Genomic DNA, 18,784 nt, shown 5'->3' on the forward strand with positions numbered 1-18,784 from the left:
CCAGTGGCAGAGCTAGGAACAGAACCCAGGTCTCCAGAGTCTCAGTATAGTGTTCTATCCAGTGGGCCTTATATATTAAACTAATTTTGTTTTTAAAATGTTCATAATTTTACAGGACTTTTAGAAATTCATCTTCCATTATGTCCTCTTTTAATTACCTAGAATATAAATATTATAAAAAGGGGGACATTGTTTGATGAAGATTTTAATAGCATGAGTCTTGGGTAAAACCAGATGATTTATGGTCTATTAGTCATCCGTTACAAAATACCATATATTTAAAAGTGTTTAAGAATTTTTAAGCACCATTGCCTAGCATCTGGAATCTTTACAAAAATATTAAATCATGGAAATCAGACACCAAGCTAACCAAAAAGGGTAGCTTAAAACTACAAACACTGTTGTCAGGACCAGGAAATATCTGCAACCAAATTGCCCTCACTCTTTCAAACAGATATTAAGTTCACTGAAAGCCTGACCAAGTAAGCATGGTTTCCATCATGACCTGAGTGAAGGCTGCCAAATTGGGGTCTGGCATCTCACCAGAGGAGCGAGTTGCATAAGAGAAGGCCCCACACTGGGAAAGTGCTCGTTCTGGTCATGGAACTTTGGTCTTTGGAACAGACAACAAGAGTATCCTTCACTCATACTTCTCCACCTGTCAAGGGTCATGCGTGGCAAAGACCCAAAATAAACATAAGACAAAAAAGTATTATTCATGCAGGAAAATTAAAATGTGGTGGGATTCCTTTGTTCAGCATAAATAGCTCTTCCTGTAATCTTTGTTCCATTCATTTTTATTTCTGATGCAAAGGAGTTTCAAAAGTAAAAATGATGGGACACCGAATTTGTGTGAAATGTAGGGAATTTGGGACTAACGAGTGATATCCTTTGAAATTAAGTAAATATGAATGGTGTGTTTACAATATATTTGATCTTGCTGCAAGGGCACATACTGTGAGAGATGAATTCTTAGGTTCAGGGGTGAAATTCTAGCCCCATTAAAGTCAATGACAAAAACGCCATTGACATCAATGGACCCAGGATTTCACCCCTGAGGTTTAAGACACGCAGATATCTAGAAGAATCATAACACACTGTCATGTGTTGTTATCTATAGATAGTTCCCTGCCCCATCTAATGTGGACAAGGCCTGAGCAGATTAAAAAGGGACAATTAAATTTATATGCTTCACCTGGAGGAGAGCCAGGGACAGATAAAGTCTAACTGAAAATGAAGCCCAGCTGGGCAGGGGCAAGCTGGACTTGTACAAAGCCAGGAAGTTGAGAGCGAGAGGCAGATCAGGGATGAGCTCTGTGATCACTGTTTAGCGAGAAAGGGAATTGGCCACGGACCAGGAGGAGTTCTAGGAGGAAAGTAAGCCCTGGGATCCTACCCTGAACTACAGAGTCAGGCAAGAAACCAAGCGTGGTGGAGTAGCCACTGGGAGGAAAGGAAGCTCAAGTTGGCAAATTCAGAAATGAGCCAGGAGATAGAGAAGTGAGGTAGGAAGGAACCCAGGGAAATAGCAACAGGGTCTGAGATTGACTAGACGGTGGTTGCTAGGCATAAGGTCCCTCAGCTGGAACCCGGAGTAATGGGTGGGTCTGGGTTACTCTGCCAGCCACTGGGAAAGTGGCCCTGGACCTGGACTTAGACCAGAAAACTGCCTGGCATGGCATATGGATGGCTTGTCTAGTGGGATTTTGACCCCCAGAAGGGGAGCCTAACTAGTGACTTAGTCCTCTGGGCAGGTCATGAAGAGGGAGCACCCCAAGTCCCAGAAAGAGAGAAAGCCCATGAAGTGAGAAACCAATAGAAAGGAGGACCAGATCAGGCAAGAGCTGATCCCCAGATCCAGTCACAAGTTGTCCCAGTAGTGAGTGAACCCTGTTACAACAATATTTAAATACCATTTTAATCTTTACATCATACAACATTCCCTATTAGTGATTGTTATATTCATTATCAGCCTACCTGAAGCCATATATACATTACTACAGCAACATAACTATGAGAAAGCTCTGTGGTTGTTTTCACACTGGTGCATCTTTTGAATTACCTTATCTGAGAAATATCACCTGAAAGATATGGTATATGTAGGTTGGAATATTTCTGTTTATAGCATCATTAAAGTGACACTATATTTTGTCAATGTCTAGAGAAAACTCCAATGGAAAAATGCATGTAGAAATCTTTCCATTATGTGCTTGTGTTTAAGAGCAAGATTTACTTTAAGATTTAATACTAGCGAGTGACATGAACTGAAGAAACTATAATAGCAATATTTTTTGACAAAGTAATAGTTGATCATTGTTATGTCGCATTGTAAATGACTAGAAGCAAATCAGATTTGTCTGTTGAATGCACAAAGCAATATAGTTACTGCAGATGATACTCTCATACAGCACCTGCTGCTATAAAATGTATATCTGCAGTGAGGCCTTTAAAGTTAACTAGTACATACAAGAAAAAAATCCAACTGATTATTTTCAGAGATGATCTTACTTTCACATAAATGAGTTTAATTATATAAACTATGTTATGGAATCTTTAAATAGTAACACATGATCTGGTTTCTGCTTCGCTCACATTCTCAGTAAGAACTGACTTGTGTGCCTTGCACCACTATTTAAGACTCAAGCAATCTCCATTTTTGTTAAAGAGCTAGTTAAAAAGTTAAGTTGTTCTTCTCCCCTTCCTCTTTGATTTTCCATATGCTCTTAGCACTGCTGCCTGTGACTATAGGCTATCTTCTGGCTATTTTCCTCTTGCGGGTTTTGGTCTCTGTGTATAAGTGTGGGTCCAGACTGAACCAAAATACCAAAGAATGTCCATATTCTGGCTTTAAATGGGAAATGTGGGCTTGGGGAGTTGGCTAGCTCCATTTGAACTCAAATCACGTCCAAAGAAATTAGATTTTGAAAAATTTCCTTTAACCTAACTCAAGTCCCTGAGGGCAGGTTGAGTCCCAAAAATCCTTTTGTATCCATCTATCACTTCTATATCATGCTTATCACCACAGTATCTGAATTCTGGCCATAATGCTGCAGTGTCGGGTTAACCTGAACTAGTACCTGGGTTTTAATCTAGGAGCTGGCCTGATTTGCCCTTCTCTCAGTCCAGTTCAAGTTCTAGTTTTGCAATGCCCCCCCCAAATTCAGAAGAGTTTTGTCTTAATTTTATTTAAATTCAGTTGTCCAGAAGTGACATCACTACATCATCTAGCTCCCCAGTGTTCCTATAGTTAATCCTATAGTGATTACTGATGACCACTACATAGTCAAAGTGGTTAGCATTAGTAAGTTCCATTGAAGGTATGCTGTACTTCACACTTTCATTTAACCCTTTAAACAGAAGTACACTTAAAAAGTGCAAGCTTGAAGCACACAAACATGGTAATACTGGTCAAGCTGCTCTTCCAGTAATTCACCCCATCCCTTGTTTCTGGGATAAAGTAAGTAGCACATTTTTTTACATTTAAAAATAAGTTTCAAATGCCTTTTGCCAAGATGTAGCCCAGCCAAGATCAAAATCTTTTTCAGGAACCAGCAGCCACCAGCCTCTCAGTCAACACAGGTAACTGCCATTGGTGTCAAGGTACTATCATACTGCCCTCAATCCACAGTGGTTGTCCTAAATTTGACTAAATCCTATAAGTAAAATGTATGCTCTTCAGGGCAGAGACTGTCTTCAATTGTTTTCTTATATAATGCTGACCACATAGTTAACGTCTAACAAAGAAATAATTAATAAAAGTAATAATAATAATTAGTAATAATGATCTGAACCTAAAAGGCATTTTGGAAAAAAACAAATATTGAAATTTGAGTATTAGGTTCTGAACATGCCCAGGATTAAACTTGTTATTTTTCAGTTCTGATTATTTTTATACAGTAAATTCCTCTTAAAGTACCAGTATTTACTTGAATGAAAGTGAGTACCCTTCCCACTAGGAAACTAAATATAAAATGACAAACAAATAGAAGGCAATTCTGAGTGAAGGCTGTCACTCTATTGTGCCTGCCTACCTTACTGCTGCAAACATGGCCCTCTAGCTCAGTGGTTCTCAAACTTTTGTACTGGTGACCCCTTTCACATAGCAAGCCACAGAGTGTGACCCCCCTTATAAATGAAAAAACTCTTTTTTATATATTTAACACCATTATAAATGCTGGAGGCAAAGCGGGGTTTCGGGTGGAGGTTGACAGCTCACAACCCCCCATGTAATAACCTCGCGATCCCCTGAGGGGTCCCAACCCCCAGTTTGAGAACCCCTAATCTAGCTAGTTCTATCAGATTTTACATACTGTTCCATACACGTTGCAACACAGGCACAAATGAGGCAAATTAACAAAGGAAGTCACAAAAAGCAATAATCAAGTTATGAGGTTGCAATGCTAAAAAATGTCTCTAAAGAAAACAATATGACTCTTACCTATTCATTAGCTCTTGAAAAGTTCCATTTGGTAATGGAAATATAAAGCCATTTATGACTGACTTTAAGTAATCCAAAGACACAAATCCACTCTGACTGACATCAAATGCTCTGAAGGCTTTTTCAATGTCCTGATAGGTTGAGTACAGCTGAAATGAATACAATTTACAGTGTTTTGTTCAGAAAAATCAAGCTCATGAAGTTTTTAAAACAATAATGTATTTTTTTACAAGATCTTTTCAAATGTTCTTCTCTGTAAACTGATCAAATAGTTACCATGGCAAGCTCTGTCAGATGTTTAATTAATATGCTCACTACAAAACAGTATTGCCCAATCACAGAGACTCAAGTGACAAGGCAGACAAGTTTCTCACAGAAAGATAGCACATATAATAACTCTACCTCAAAATTCAGGGCTAAAAATATTGGTGGATCTGCCTGCTTGATACATCTGTTTTAATATACTTTTAAAGACAACCCTATTGTAACTCAGTACCAAGCTCCTCTTTATTAAAATGGATCATAATGAATGCTAGAAGAAATGTTATAAGAAACAGAATGGTTAATATACATATTATATAAACATATTGCACATTTCTTTGGTTATTCTTTTAGTTCATGGGCTGTTGCATAGAAACTAGGGGAGTGTGGTTTTGCTTATGGGACTTACTGCAAATTTCAGTAAGGATAATAAAACAGCAGGAAGATTGGTTTTATTCACCAAAAGTTCAGTCAGTACTGTGTGTTGAATAGTACAAACATTCCTGGGGCTTTCCATCACCCTTTTTGGTGCTTTACCCTACCTTTTTCTAATCTGTTTACTGCTAAATGAAAACTGCAGACATCACAGGGCAGAGATAATGTATGGAGAGACTTCAGGAAGTCCAAAATAAATATCATGGGCTGATAGGGTTTACAGGGCGATGAGATGTACCCAGCCACCAACCCAGGCATCAATCTGTGTGGCTCAGGAGGACCTACTCTGACTTCAGAATCAAGAACTAAAGGGGAAAGAAGGTCAGGTGATGTCCCTGCAGCCTTAGTGCCTGCTGACCTCCAGCCTGCTAGAACTCTCCAATCACTTCAAGGCTGAGGAAGTACAGTTATAGGCTTGCATAGCTGGATTTGTACTAAAACACTAACTCTGGTCCATAGTCCCGTCCCCTTACTTTCACTATAGCCTTCTGAGAGCGGAGAGAGGTTCTTGAGGTTAAAGGACAGAACTGACTCTCAGAAGATTTGGATTCTATTCCTCTATCCACAAAATAGGTAGAACATATGTATGGAAGTGGCAGTGCAAGATCCCCCATGTTGTCCCTCTACCATGCTCTGGAAGGATCCCCTCAAGGCATAAGGAGTTAATTCCTTCTCCATGCCCATTCGACCCTTAACCTCTGTGTTCAAACTTCCCACATGGGTGCCATTTATGAGCGTCACACATATTGAACTAGGGACTGCACTTAGGCCACTAGCTTATTTCATGTAGTTCATGAAATAATTGCCAAATGATGACAACTTTTAATCATTCCTGAGCTGGGTTGGGATTCAGGCAAGCGATCTAGCAGTGAGAAGTGATAGATTCATGTATGATTTGCCTGACCCATCCAGTTTCAGTATTTTTATTTTGTTTTCATCTAGAAAAGTGGTGTTTTCCTAGGTATTTATATACATTTTTTAAAGCTATGAACCTGACAAACAAGATATGAGACCTTTAGAAAGTGCGATAAAAACAAAACTGCCATTTCTATTAAGGGCTTTTTAAAAAAACAACACAATTATTATTAATTTGTATGTTGAACACCAAAACTTTCTGTGTAATCTCCTTTCTGTGTGACACCTGGCTCAATCCCTCCATATTTCAGAGTATTCAGACACATTAAGGACTCTCTTACCTTTTTCCTAAAAGCCATCTCAATGTCATCTAGTGTGCATTCTATCAAACTACCCTCAGCTGTTGAAGTCTGTAGTGACAGCTTATTCTGTTTTGGCATCTTATCCTGTGTCTCCTCCCAGTTCGGTGCTGGTAAGGAAAACTTAATTTTAGCAAAGTCACTGCTAGTGGCATCTTCAAAGAAATAAAAGTAACTGGATTTCTTTTTGAAGAACATTTCTTGTTAAATCATTAGAGAAGTCTTTATGTAAAATATTAAGATAAGTCCAAAATACAACTGATTTGTATTTCTCAGACTGGATTTCTAGGGAAGAATAATAGGCACAAAGCTTAGCATTTATAATAGTGCTTTTTATGTTCACTTTTCTTTAGGAGAATTAATTCATGTAGCATACAATCTTAACAAATACTCTTATTTGCATGTAATATCACAGAGTATTCTGATAGTTTTATCTCTTTACCAATATTGTTACAGAGCAATTAGGCCCTTGAAAACACATTTTCAGTATATGGATGACAACCCACCCACAGATCTCGGACAGCAAACATGCCTGCTAACTTTGAAAGACACTGGTTTCTCTTGACTGCTCCCTTTGTTTCTTTCACATATTCCTAAATTTGTGCTCTTTCATATTGCCCATAGACCTTGAAAGAGCCTTTAGTTAATATATGCCAAGTGCCCTCCCCATCAAAAAACTTTCCTGTGAAGCATTCGAGCTAGAACAATCACCATCCCACTTTGTGCTTTCTCTGAACTGTATTGTACTCTATATTATCCACACTGTGCTTTTAGAATGTAAATTCTTCAAGGCAAGAGCTCTGCTATATGTCTGGCATATTTTGATCATTGTATAGCACCAAGTGTGATCACTGTGCTAGACATGGCCCAGATTCTGACACCCCTTCTCACACTGAGTAGCATCTTACTCCTGGAGTACTCCATTTCAATAGGACAACTCATGAAGTAAGGTGCTTTTCAACATGAGCAAAAGTATCAGAATCTGGCCATAAATAAATAAAAGTGACAATTGTTAATACTTGTGTAATGCTTTTCATCAGTAGGCCTGGTCAACTCACAAAGTCGCACCTGATTAACCAAGGGCATGTTTTTAAATCGATTTAATTAAACTGGTGCAAAAATTTATGTGAGCCCTCTTAATTCAATTTAAAGCAGGCTTATATCAGTTTTTCTTGTGAGGTAGGTGATATAAACCAGTTTTGAACCAGTGGAAGTGCCCACAAGGCTTAACTAAATTTTGTTTAAACCTTTTAAAACTGGTTTAGCTAAATCAATTTTTACATTATCTGTGTGTAGACAAGGCCTTGAGTCTCAAAGCACTTTACAAAGGGGCTAAGTATATTTATCCACATGTTAGAGATGGGGAACCTGACAAACAGAAGTTAAGTTCCTTGTCAAATATCACCCAGTGAGTCAGTGTGGTAAAGAGGTGTTTAAGAAACAGGTTAAAGGGGAGACTACAACCGGTCATACTGAAAGGTGAACTGTCAGGCTGTAGGGAGGTTACTAGTGGAGTTCCTCAGGGATCTGTCTTGGGACCAATCTTATTTAACATTTTCCTTAATGACCTGGGCACAATAAGTGGGAGTGTGCTAATAAAATCTGAAGATGACACAAAGTTGGGAGGTTTTCCCAATACAGAGGAGGACCAAAATATCATACAAGAAAATCTGGATGACCTTGAAAACTGGAGTAATAGAAACAGATGAAATTTAATAGTACAAAGCGCAAGGTCATGCACTTAGGAATTAATAATAAGACCTTTTGCTATCAGCTGTGGACACATCAGTTGGAAGCGACAGAGGAGGAGAAAGGCTTGGATGTAATGTATGGGTCAATCACAGGATGACTATGAGTTGCCAACATGATGCAGCAGTGAAAAAGACTAATGCAATCTGAGGATGCATCAGGCGAGGTATTTCCAGTAGAGACAGGGAAGTGTTATTATCATTGTACGAGGCACTGGTGAGACCTCATTTGTAATAGTGTATGCAATTCTGGTCTCCCATGTTTAAGAAAGATGAATCCAAATTGGAACAGGTGCAAAGGAGGGCTACTAGGAAGATCAGCGGAATGGAGACACTACCTTACGAGAGGTGACTTAAGGAGCTTGACTTGTTTAGCCTAACAAAACAAAGACTGAGGGAAGATATGATTGCTGTCTATAAAGACATCAGAAGGACATACACGAGGGAGGGAGCGAACTTATTTAAGTTAAGGGCCAATGTGGACACAAGAACAAATGGATACAAACTGACCATCAATAAGTTTAGGCTTGAAGTTAGACAAAGGTTTCTAACCACTGGAGGAGTGAAATCCTGGAACAGCCTTCCAAGGAGAGTAGAGGAGACAAAAAACCCAACCTGTTTCAAGGCTGAGCTTGATAAGTTTATGGAGGAGATGGTTTGATGAGTTTATCTACAATGGGATATGGCCCATCTGTGACTGTTAGTAGCAAATATCTCCAATGGCTGTAGATGGGATGCTAGATGGGGAGGGCTCTGCGTTACTACAGAGAATTTTCCCAGATGTCTGGCTGGTGCATCTTGCCCACATGCCCAGGTTCTAAATGATCACATTTGAGGTTGGAAAGGAATTTTCCCCCAGCTCAGATTAGCTGGGGGGTTTTCACTTTCCTCTGCAGCATGGGACACAGATCACTTGCTGATCTGAACTAGAGTAAATGGTGCATTCTCTGTAACGTCAAGTCTTTAAATCAAGATTTGAGAACTTCAGTAACTCAGCCAGAGGTGACTGACCTATTACAGGAATGGGTGGGTGTGGTTCTTGGCCTGCAGTATGCAGGAGCTCAGACTTGATGATCATGATGGTCCCTTCTGGCCTTAACGTCCGTGAATGACAGAGTGGTAGGTGAAAACCCAAGTCTCCTGACTCACAGACTTGTGCATTATCCATTGGCCCATCTTCTTCCCTAATAATAGTAGGATTTTGTGAGCTTGCCCATTCGAGTTCCCCTGTTGCTGTATAAAACCATCATATAATAGGAGGAGCTGTGGAGCAAACAGCCTGATGACACTGCCCAGCAGAATTTCAATTTGGAGGTGAATTGCAATCCTCTATCAGTATAGAGCTAAACAGACCAGAGGAATCTCTGCCTTAGTAAGAGTACTACGCATTTTTTCAGGATTCAGATATAGATACATAGTATAGCATTATCACGTGTGATAATAATTCTGATTCTATTGAGAGCCTCTTGCAAGGTGTGTGATATGCTCAACTGACTTCAGTGGTAGTTGAGGGTGTTCAGCTACTTTCAGGATCAGGCCCAATTTAATTAACCACTCCAGTGCACCATCTTCAATGTCTCTTCTCTCACTACATCCACCCTTCTCCTCCTTTTATCTTTCTAGCTCACTCATTCTGATCTCTACCCTAAATACTGCCCTCTGTTTACTAGCTGAATGGGTTTATCTACGATAATTGTTCACATTTACAACTTTTGTTGATCAAAGCAGAGTGGGATTTGACTTTGGAGCAACAGCTTTGGTTATGATGTCAGTTGGCCACACTATGTAAAAAACCAAGTGCTTAGCAGCTGTGGTTATTTTACCAATTATTTCCTAAGCTATCTTGTTTTGTAATATTTCATAAACTTTACATCATTCTGTGTACACACAACCCTGTTTCAGAATGAAGAGGGGAAAAGTACAATTAAATAAAAAAGATTCTAATGGTATGATTTTCAGAAGTGCTGAGCATTCACTGAAGTCAATGGGAACAGCCAGTACTGTACTCAGCACCTTTGAAAATCAGGCCATTCATTTAATGTTGTTTTAGAAATAAGTCCCACTACCCAATGGAAGACTTTTTGTCAGGCAGTGGATCAGTTCAGTACTATGACTGTTGGCTAGTGTGACAAAGTTCCTCCTCTATCTTGGTGGGTCCTGTGCTTATTGGCGGATTTTCTTGCCTCAGAGATTCACCATGTGGGTTGGGGAACAGCCCAGAGACCTTCCCCTCTGGAAGAACCCACAGTCCAGGTCAATTGGGAGGTTTTGGGGGGAATCTGGGCCCGCCCTCTACTCCGGGTTCCAGCCCAGGGCCCTGTGGACTGCAGCTGTCTATAGTGCCTCCTGTAACAGCTGCATGACAGCTACAATTCCCTGGGCTACTTCCCCATGGCCTCCTCCAAACACCTTCCTTATTCTCACCACAGGACCTTCCTCCTGGTGTCTGACAACGCTTGTGCTCCTCAGTCCTCCAGCAGCACACCCTCTCACTCTCAGCTCCTTGTGCCTCTTGCTCCCAGCTCCTCACACTCGCACCACAAACTGAAGTGAGCTCCTTTTAAAAACCCAGGTGCCCTGATTAGCCTGCCTTAATTGATTCTAGCAGCTTCTTCTTAATTGGCTTCAGATGTCCTAATTAGCCTGCCTGCCTTAACTGGTTCTAGCAGGTTCCTGATTACTCTAGTGCAGCCCCTGCTCTGGTCACTCAGGGAACAGAAAACTACTCATCCAGTGACCAGTATATTTGCCCTCTACCAGACTCCTGTACCCCACGGGTCTGGGTCTGTCACACCAGGCTTTTCTAGACAACTGTGAAAGGTTAATTTGTTCTTTTGTGACTCTTTGTGAAGTATTAAGTCTGAATAGTAGAAATGAAAGGGGCAATGTTTCAAGTTGGTAGGCTCAAAATTTAGCTTACGGTCTTTTCTTCGGGTTGCAAAGTCTGTGTAATTCTTTATTGGCTTTTCCCCCCCGGTATAACGTTTAAATGCTATTTTTTTTTAAACAAAGAGAAATGAAAACTCACTTGGCAGAAAGGCCAGCACTTGCAAGTAACCCTACAACAACAAACCCATCTGCATACATGATGTAGAAAAATAGGTTTTTAAAGAAACAGATTTTAGTTACAAGCTTCTAAGGGGTTAATGCAAACATAATTATTATTTTTAAATGATAAAAACATACTGACCGTATCCTTTTCTTAAAATGCATTCAAAAGTCCATAGACTCTGATATACATTATGGGACATATTTTCAAAAATGAAGGCCAGAAGGTGATGCACAAAAAACATGACCGAGTGTGCAGCCCTTTGATTGTACATACAACCACATTAAGCACAGTACTCCAATAGTTATTTGTACATGAACTCTTACAATCTAAATGCATAATTGCAGCAAATGAGTTGCAACTGTGACTGTACTTTTTACACATGCACTTGGGTGTCACTTTTTGAAACCTTGGCCTATGAGCAATGTTGATACACTGTGGGTAAGCTTTTCAAACCACTCTAAGAGAGACCATCACCTAAATGGCACATAGTTGTCTTGGGCTTCTTTGAAAATTCCAGACTAAAGTTGCCATGTAAGGGCCCGATCCAACTCTCATTGAATGACTCCCATTGATTTCAGCAGGAGTAAGATCAGGCCCCAAGTGAAAACTTCGCTTTCCCAAAGCCTACACTATATATTCTCCTTGTGAGCACCTACCTAGGCATTGGTTTTCAGTTGCATTTTTCTTAACTGTACCCATATTTATACCAAGGTTCTTCAGAAATTCTTTATAATCCAATGTATTCGCTTTACCAACACAGGAATGATTCCACAGTCTGGAAAAAAAAAGCAACTCCTTTCAGTGAACAACATTATTCTGCCAAATCTGTAGTGAAACATTGGGAAATAAACATATATGATCTTTAAAGAATATTATGTAAAAATTAAGAGAGGGAAGGTGGCATTTTTTGCATATACATATTGTATTATTTCCCCCAGAGTTTATATATGTGGTGTGTGAGTTGTCTACATACTATTACTCAATGCCACACTACCATGTGATTTGGCTGACCATGTACCTGAATATAAATTTTAATAGATGTGCACAGAAATTCTTTCAATTACGTAAGAAAACTATGGAAATTCTTAATCAAATCCCAGTGTAATCTATGGCAAACGGAACCTAAATTCTGTTACAATGTGCCTGGGTTCTGCAGCAGTCAGATCCAATGGGCTGGACATTCTGCAGCAGATTTATTTGAATTAAAATTTTGAATTTTTTTAATTAAATATGGAAATGAATATTACAATTAGAACCATATCCCCAGTGTAATTTATTTTTATATTGAATTTTCCAGTTTGAGAAACAATTGGGATTGGGATGAGCATATTTGCTAAATATTTGTGCTAATCAATGGTGAAATAGTTAATAGAATGAACAGCTAGGTTGTCCTCTTTAGATTTAAGTCAATCCGTTGAAATCAATGGGTAGTTCACACCTTTCAGAACTATTGTTTCAAGTTGTCTGAAGGTTTATGTGAGACAACACTCACTTGATGTTTCCAAATTTATCTTTCTAATCACTAGAAATATGTAATTTTTTTTAAATGAAAGCAGAGATTTTGTAGTACAATTCAGAGATGCATAGAGTTTAAGGCCTAAATATACCACTAGATCATTTAGTCTGACCTCCTGTATATCACAGGCCAGTTGTCCCTGTATTGAGACCAATAACTCATGGTTGACTAAAGCATATCTTCCAAAAAGGCATCCAGTCTTGATCTGAAGACAACAAAAAATGACAAATCCACCACTTTGCTTGGTAGTTTGTTCCCATGGTTAATCACACTCATGGTTAAAACTTTGTGCCTAATTTCTAATTTGAATGCCTCTGGCTTCAGCTTCCAGTCATTGGTTCTTGTTATACCCTTCTCCATTAAATTAAAGAGCCTGTACTATTCTCTCCCTATGGATAGAGACTCTAAATTAAGTCACCTCTCAATCTCCTTTTTGATAAGCAAATTGGGCAAGTCACTTAACCTCCTTTTACCTCAGTTTTCCCATCTATAAAAGTGGGATATAGTGCCTACATACCCAAAGAATAACTAGTTAATATTTGTACTGTACAGTGCTTTGAAATCTGTAAAGAATGACAGAAAAACTTATTAATAATAACATGGATAGACCATCTTCCAATTTGAAGCAAACTTACCTGTACAAATTCAAAATAAAGGAGATACTTCACAAACATTGTGTGACTGGCTTATTTGAACTCTGACAGTCAAGTCATGACAAAAAAGCCATGTTAAAGATCAGGTTAATGCTATATCTTGGCATAAATAACATGTCACTCATGATATATCTGTTTGACATTCATACTTTTTTGGAGCTCAGTTTTTGTAACATTCAAATACTGTTAAATCCAGATATACATACAAATTATCAAAAATGAACACTTCATTCATTATCTACCACTAAAAACAATAGTAACAGTTTTCATCGACACATGGATACTCCAATTTCTAACACCTGAAAAGCTCTTTCCCCCATAAGCTGTATTGTTACTGCTATCAGACAGTGTCTGGTGATTGAACAAGAAGGCTTTTTCTGGATTTTCATATGTCAAAGGTAAAAAATCAATCCCGTCAACCCCAAAAAGGAACTACAGCACTAATTATTTGTTCAGAACATCATTATGCATTACGAGCTGCTCTTAGCATTGGACCATTGAAAGGGAACCAAAAAACCCAAGCCATAAGTGTGGATCAGAATCATATGTTGCATGCTTTATGAAGTGAGGCGGACAGGCCTCCCTCCTCCGGGATAAGTGAGGGAGTGTTACACGCCCCTTGGAGGGCGGAGCCTAGGTCACCCCACCCCCCTTGCCGGAAGGACAGGGGCATGGCCGGAAGTATAAAAGACCAGGCCCACAGCCCACTCGGGGGGAAGCCTGCAGAGGGGAAGGACGTCTCGCTGGTTCTGGAGCAGCACGGAGCGGATTCCCCGCCTAGCTCAGCCCACGGCCCGGACGGGGACGACGACTGGCTCGGAGTGCCCGCTGCCACTTACCCGGAGGAGCCAGACAACGACTGGACATCAGAGGTACCCACCCCAGGGGAGGCAGGAAGTGGCCCAGGGGCAGCTGCCATAGGGCTGGCTGCAAAGCCCAGAGCCCCAGCGTCGGCGTGTTGCAGCTGGATCTCCGCCAACCTCAGGGAAGCTGATTCTGCCCCTGCCAGCGCCCTGGGCTGGGACGTGGTGGAGTAGGGAGGGCCCGCGTCCCCCTGCCCCCAACCCCCGGGTGGCTGACCCTCGTTCCTCTGCAAGGTGCTCTCGCTCTGAAGAGGAGTGGCCCCAGCCCCCGGAGACTGTTGTCTGCTGGCTGCCTGAGCCCTGCAAGCCCAGGCCCCAGCCTACCTGTAAGACTGTGTTATTTGCTGGCTGCCTGAGCCCGCCCAGGCTAGAGCCAGCCCCTTAAGACTATTGGCCCAGGCCAGCCCAGGCCCGGTTAAACGGAGACAAGTGTGGAGGCAGGCTACCGCCAGCCTTCAGCAACCTCCCTCCTCCGGAGTGAGTGAGGGAGTGTCACACTTTATCACTACCTTAGGTTACTATAAAAAGGACATGGTGCAACTTAAAGATATAGTAAATGGAGAGTGGGCTTTTCTTTACGGCATCCACAAACAATGGTTCAAATCCTTCTCCCACTGAAATCAATAGGAGTTTTGCCATCGTCTTCACTGGAAGTAGAACTGATCCTTGTATTTACTGAAGGAAACAAATAATGAAACATTCATTCCTGAGGGGGGGAAACCATGTTTATATGCTTTAAAATTGGGCAGAATTATCATGATGGATAGACTGCTTTTAGAATTGAAATCACTAAGTGGCATTCCTATTTATTCCAGTCTCCAAGTGGAAAAATAATAAATAGTCTCACTGAGGTTTACCATATTGTGATATTTATAGTACAGTACTCATAATTATTTACATAACTTCTTTAATCCTAAAGGTACTATGAATTATACTGGTTCCTCATAACTGTAGTGGTGGTGATGCTGGAAATGAAAAAATAGATTAGATTAGAATGGATAGATAAAATAGGGTGGCAATCCACTGATGCACAGCACAATGAACATACTCAGAAATTTTGTCCAAGGACACAAGGGCAAACCTCTACTTAAACAAAAAGTGCCATCTTTAAAGGGATCTGTTTCCTGTGCCTTGTATGTAGTAATATTTCAGGTTACTACAACTGAAAAATGTTAGCTGACAAATAAAAAACCTGTATTATTTGTGTGTTTACTTTGTATATTTGACAGCACCATGTGTAGTTACTTTCACTGTTTCCCCTGTATTTTCAGTAATCCAAAGCCAGTTAAAGTCAATGGAAAGTCATTGTCTTAAATGGGCTTTGGATCAGACCCCTAATTAAATGCTGTTGCTGCAAACACATATGTGCTTAATTTTGAGCATATAAATCCCAAATCAGGAAAGTACTAAGGCCCTGACCCTTAAACACTTATGCACATGCATAACTTTAATACTATCATTGATTTAATGGGATTTAAGCACGTGTTTAAGCATCCTTCCTGAATATGGATGCTTTTTCTGAATCAGAGCCATGAAATCAACAGGACTATTGACTTCCTTAAAGGTAAGCCTGTTCCTAAGGTTTACTAAGGGTCTGGGCTGTAATTATTTTTCCACTACTGAAAAGACCTTTACACAAACATAAACAAGGGAGCAAAAATATCCTTGTACATATTTTAAAGTGTGCATTTTTTTTTAATTTCAGCACATTATTTAAAGAGCACCCAATCACTCCCTACCCTTTTAAAAAAAATAGCCAGTTTCAGAAGATTCAAATTAAATTTAATGTGGACATAAGGCAGTGCTCGTTTTCTAAATATCAAAATTTTGTCATTATCACTAGAATTATTTTATTTTTCTACTTTCTATTTTTAACAAATATGAATGCTATTTATTCATTAAAATTCAAAACAAACAAATGTACCCATTATCCTTTCCAGCCCATTGTTTAAGAACATTTCATTCTTTACATAAAGATTTGCTCTGAAATGCTGCCAAAGAAAATAACCTTGAATTATTTGCTGCATAACTGCCAGATGACTACACTAAAGGTGCCAGGGGACAGTTTCATCTCGAGCATCTGACTTTTAAGAAAAATCTTTTACGTGTGGTATTTAAGAATTGGTGCTGTATCCCCGTCCTACAATACCTGAACACCCCTTCTCCAATATATGAGAAGAGATTGTCTTGTTGCTCTGAGACAAATCCAGGATACCAATGGGAGAGTCAAGGCCATTGCTTTTTATTGAAATAGCCATTCCAAAACAGGGAAGTGTCAGGCTTGGATGAGTTTAAAGTCCACTAGGACCACTGGACTGTATAACTGTGAAAGCCTGAAGGTCTAAGTACTGGGTACAGGAGAATGGTATTTGTCAGGTAGGCATATAGATCTATGGATGGGAGGGAGAAAGCTAGGGACCATTCTTTCCAGGCAAGATTGTGCCAGCACAGATCAACTGAGAGCTGGTTTGCCTTTTTCTGCGAGAGGACAAGACTTCAGAGCTGCCAGACTTTTTCTCTCATTGGCAGGTTCTTAGTGTCATTTTAACTATTCTACAAACTACTGATTTGTCTGTCTGGCCTATCTGAGAGAAAGTTCCTGAGGCCAAATGGTGTCCTTCACAGGGCTCTTGGATCTCACGCATTTATGTAGAGCCTGATCATTGACTATAACCATTTTCCCAAAACCACACAGCTCCTTTTGTGTCTCCTACCCTAAAGATTGACATTTGTGGTCAGAGAAAGCCCTCTTTATAATTATAGGCCTGATCCAAAGACCGTTAAAGTCAAGGGAGAGATTCAACAGAGTGCCAGAACACCATAAGAGAAGTTTTGTCATGGGGAGAAACATTTATCAAACACTCCAAGTCAAATATTCAATGGGCTTGGGCTTGAATCAGAAACAGCCGCAGGGTCCCGAGTGCAGAGTAGAAGTGAACACAGGAAACCACCTTGAAGGAGAACACCAGAAGGCAGAGTAGCAGCAGACTCCGGTAAATAGGACAACACTGAAGACACTGAAACACCTGTATAGCTGTCTTGTCATTCCAAGTTGGTCTGGTCTGGAAGTGACCTCTCAGGTGGATTAGGCTCTGCTGTAGTTTAGAACTAACTCCAGAGACAAAAAGAATGGTAAGAGCCAGGAGCCTGTTAACTGGGAGTATTGGAAAAAGTTTCAGGTCCTCCAAAGCAAAACTTCAGAACTAGTTTGTTCTGACAAATGCAGCCTTCATCTGAAAAACCCATGCCATTTAAATCTATATTGCCCAGAGCTATTAAAGAGATACAGTGTAGCAGCCAATTGAGATTCTAATGTTCTCGTTCCTCTATGGGTTCATGTCACTGAAAGTGAGGCTCCTAATATCTAAGGAAACATCACTGGGAACCTCAGGAACAGAAGCCAATTTAAACTAGACTAGCCGTCCAGAGGATCCTCTTTTCTTTTTAATGCAGCTGGATTTTTAGGCTCTTTGGTGAGGCAGGAGCCTCCAGCTAGGCTCTGGCTTTAACAAATAGGAATGAAAAAACAGGAAGACGAGAGGGAGGAATTATAATATTCTTAAAGAAAAGAAGACCTCTTGGCCTACCTGATTTCAGACACTGGGATGCTAAAGAAGAGTGAAAGTTGTCCATGGACTTTAGTTAGAGAGCGGCTGTGGATTTTTGTTGGGGACCTCCACAGATAACTGCTCAGCGACATGGACTGTTAGGCAAAGAAATATAGAAAGTGCAGCTTTTGGTGTCTTGCTGCAAGAGTTACATTTGCTCAGTTTCCTGCTAGCCTCTCATGGCAACACCTTTTTTGTTTGTTTTTTGGAGCAGCCTAGCTAGTCAGTGAAATTTCTGGAATGTGAAAGTGGAGGCGTTTCCCTTGTGCTTATCACTCCTGGGAAGTCAGAAAATGAGTAGGGCACTCAGGAAATATATGAGGACACCTGGACTTTGCCATTTTATTTGTTGCTCCTTCCTATTTACCTATGATGTTATATGCCAAAGCCCATTAATAAGTGAACTAAGTTTATGCACTTGGACAATATTCACTTAGGACATGCTGGGTCAGGGGACGGGTGACTTATGAGGATGGAGTATGGAGGTGGAGACAGAGAACCAAATTTACTGGCATGCTCCATTCCTTTGTGCTGCCCTGGTGATGCAAACAACCATAAACCCATCTTAACTGGAGCAGTGCAAAACTGCTGGTGTAGCAGTGAATCTGGCCCATGATTTTAACTGCCCTCAAAAAGTTAAAGCCTTCTCATCCCTGGAATAGGGCACTAATATCTTTCCCTCAATGCACTATTATCATTAATGATGTCACCCATGTACTTTCAGTGGAGAATTCACTCCAAGATGCTTAATGGTCCATCCAAATAAGGAATTCAGGTACAGTTTGGTTACATATAAAATCTCTCAAGTTTAATAGGCTTCTTTAAGAGAATGTGACTGTAGTTTTGTGATTTTTACTAAGCAAGATAGGATGGAAGCAATTTTTAAAAGAAGTAATGCATTATTTCTGATCTTCTGTTCTCCAATATAAAGGTGAATCTGTATCATTATTTTATATGTTAAGCTTCAGAAGTTTTATCTGAAACATCGTCATTGTT

At 40.1% G+C, this 18,784-nt stretch overlaps 1 protein-coding gene across 1 annotated transcript in view; it reads right to left on the reverse strand.

Annotated features, from left to right (window-relative positions):
- Positions 1–18,784, reverse strand: part of EFCAB6 (EF-hand calcium binding domain 6) — a 146,757-nt gene that overhangs the window by 97,201 nt on the left and 30,772 nt on the right. The window contains exons 7-9 of the mRNA XM_026652311.1: positions 11,839–11,923; positions 6,331–6,471; positions 4,439–4,587 (exon numbers count right to left, since the gene is read on the reverse strand). Of these exons, the coding sequence (XP_026508096.1) occupies positions 4,439–4,587; positions 6,331–6,471; positions 11,839–11,923 (375 nt within the window). The remainder of the gene's footprint in view (positions 1–4,438; positions 4,588–6,330; positions 6,472–11,838; positions 11,924–18,784) is intronic.

The sequence above is a fragment of the Terrapene carolina genome, unplaced genomic scaffold (assembly GCF_002925995.2).
Source record: "Terrapene carolina triunguis isolate 2854851 unplaced genomic scaffold, T_m_triunguis-2.0 Scaffold112, whole genome shotgun sequence".
Taxonomy (NCBI): domain Eukaryota; kingdom Metazoa; phylum Chordata; order Testudines; family Emydidae; genus Terrapene; species Terrapene triunguis.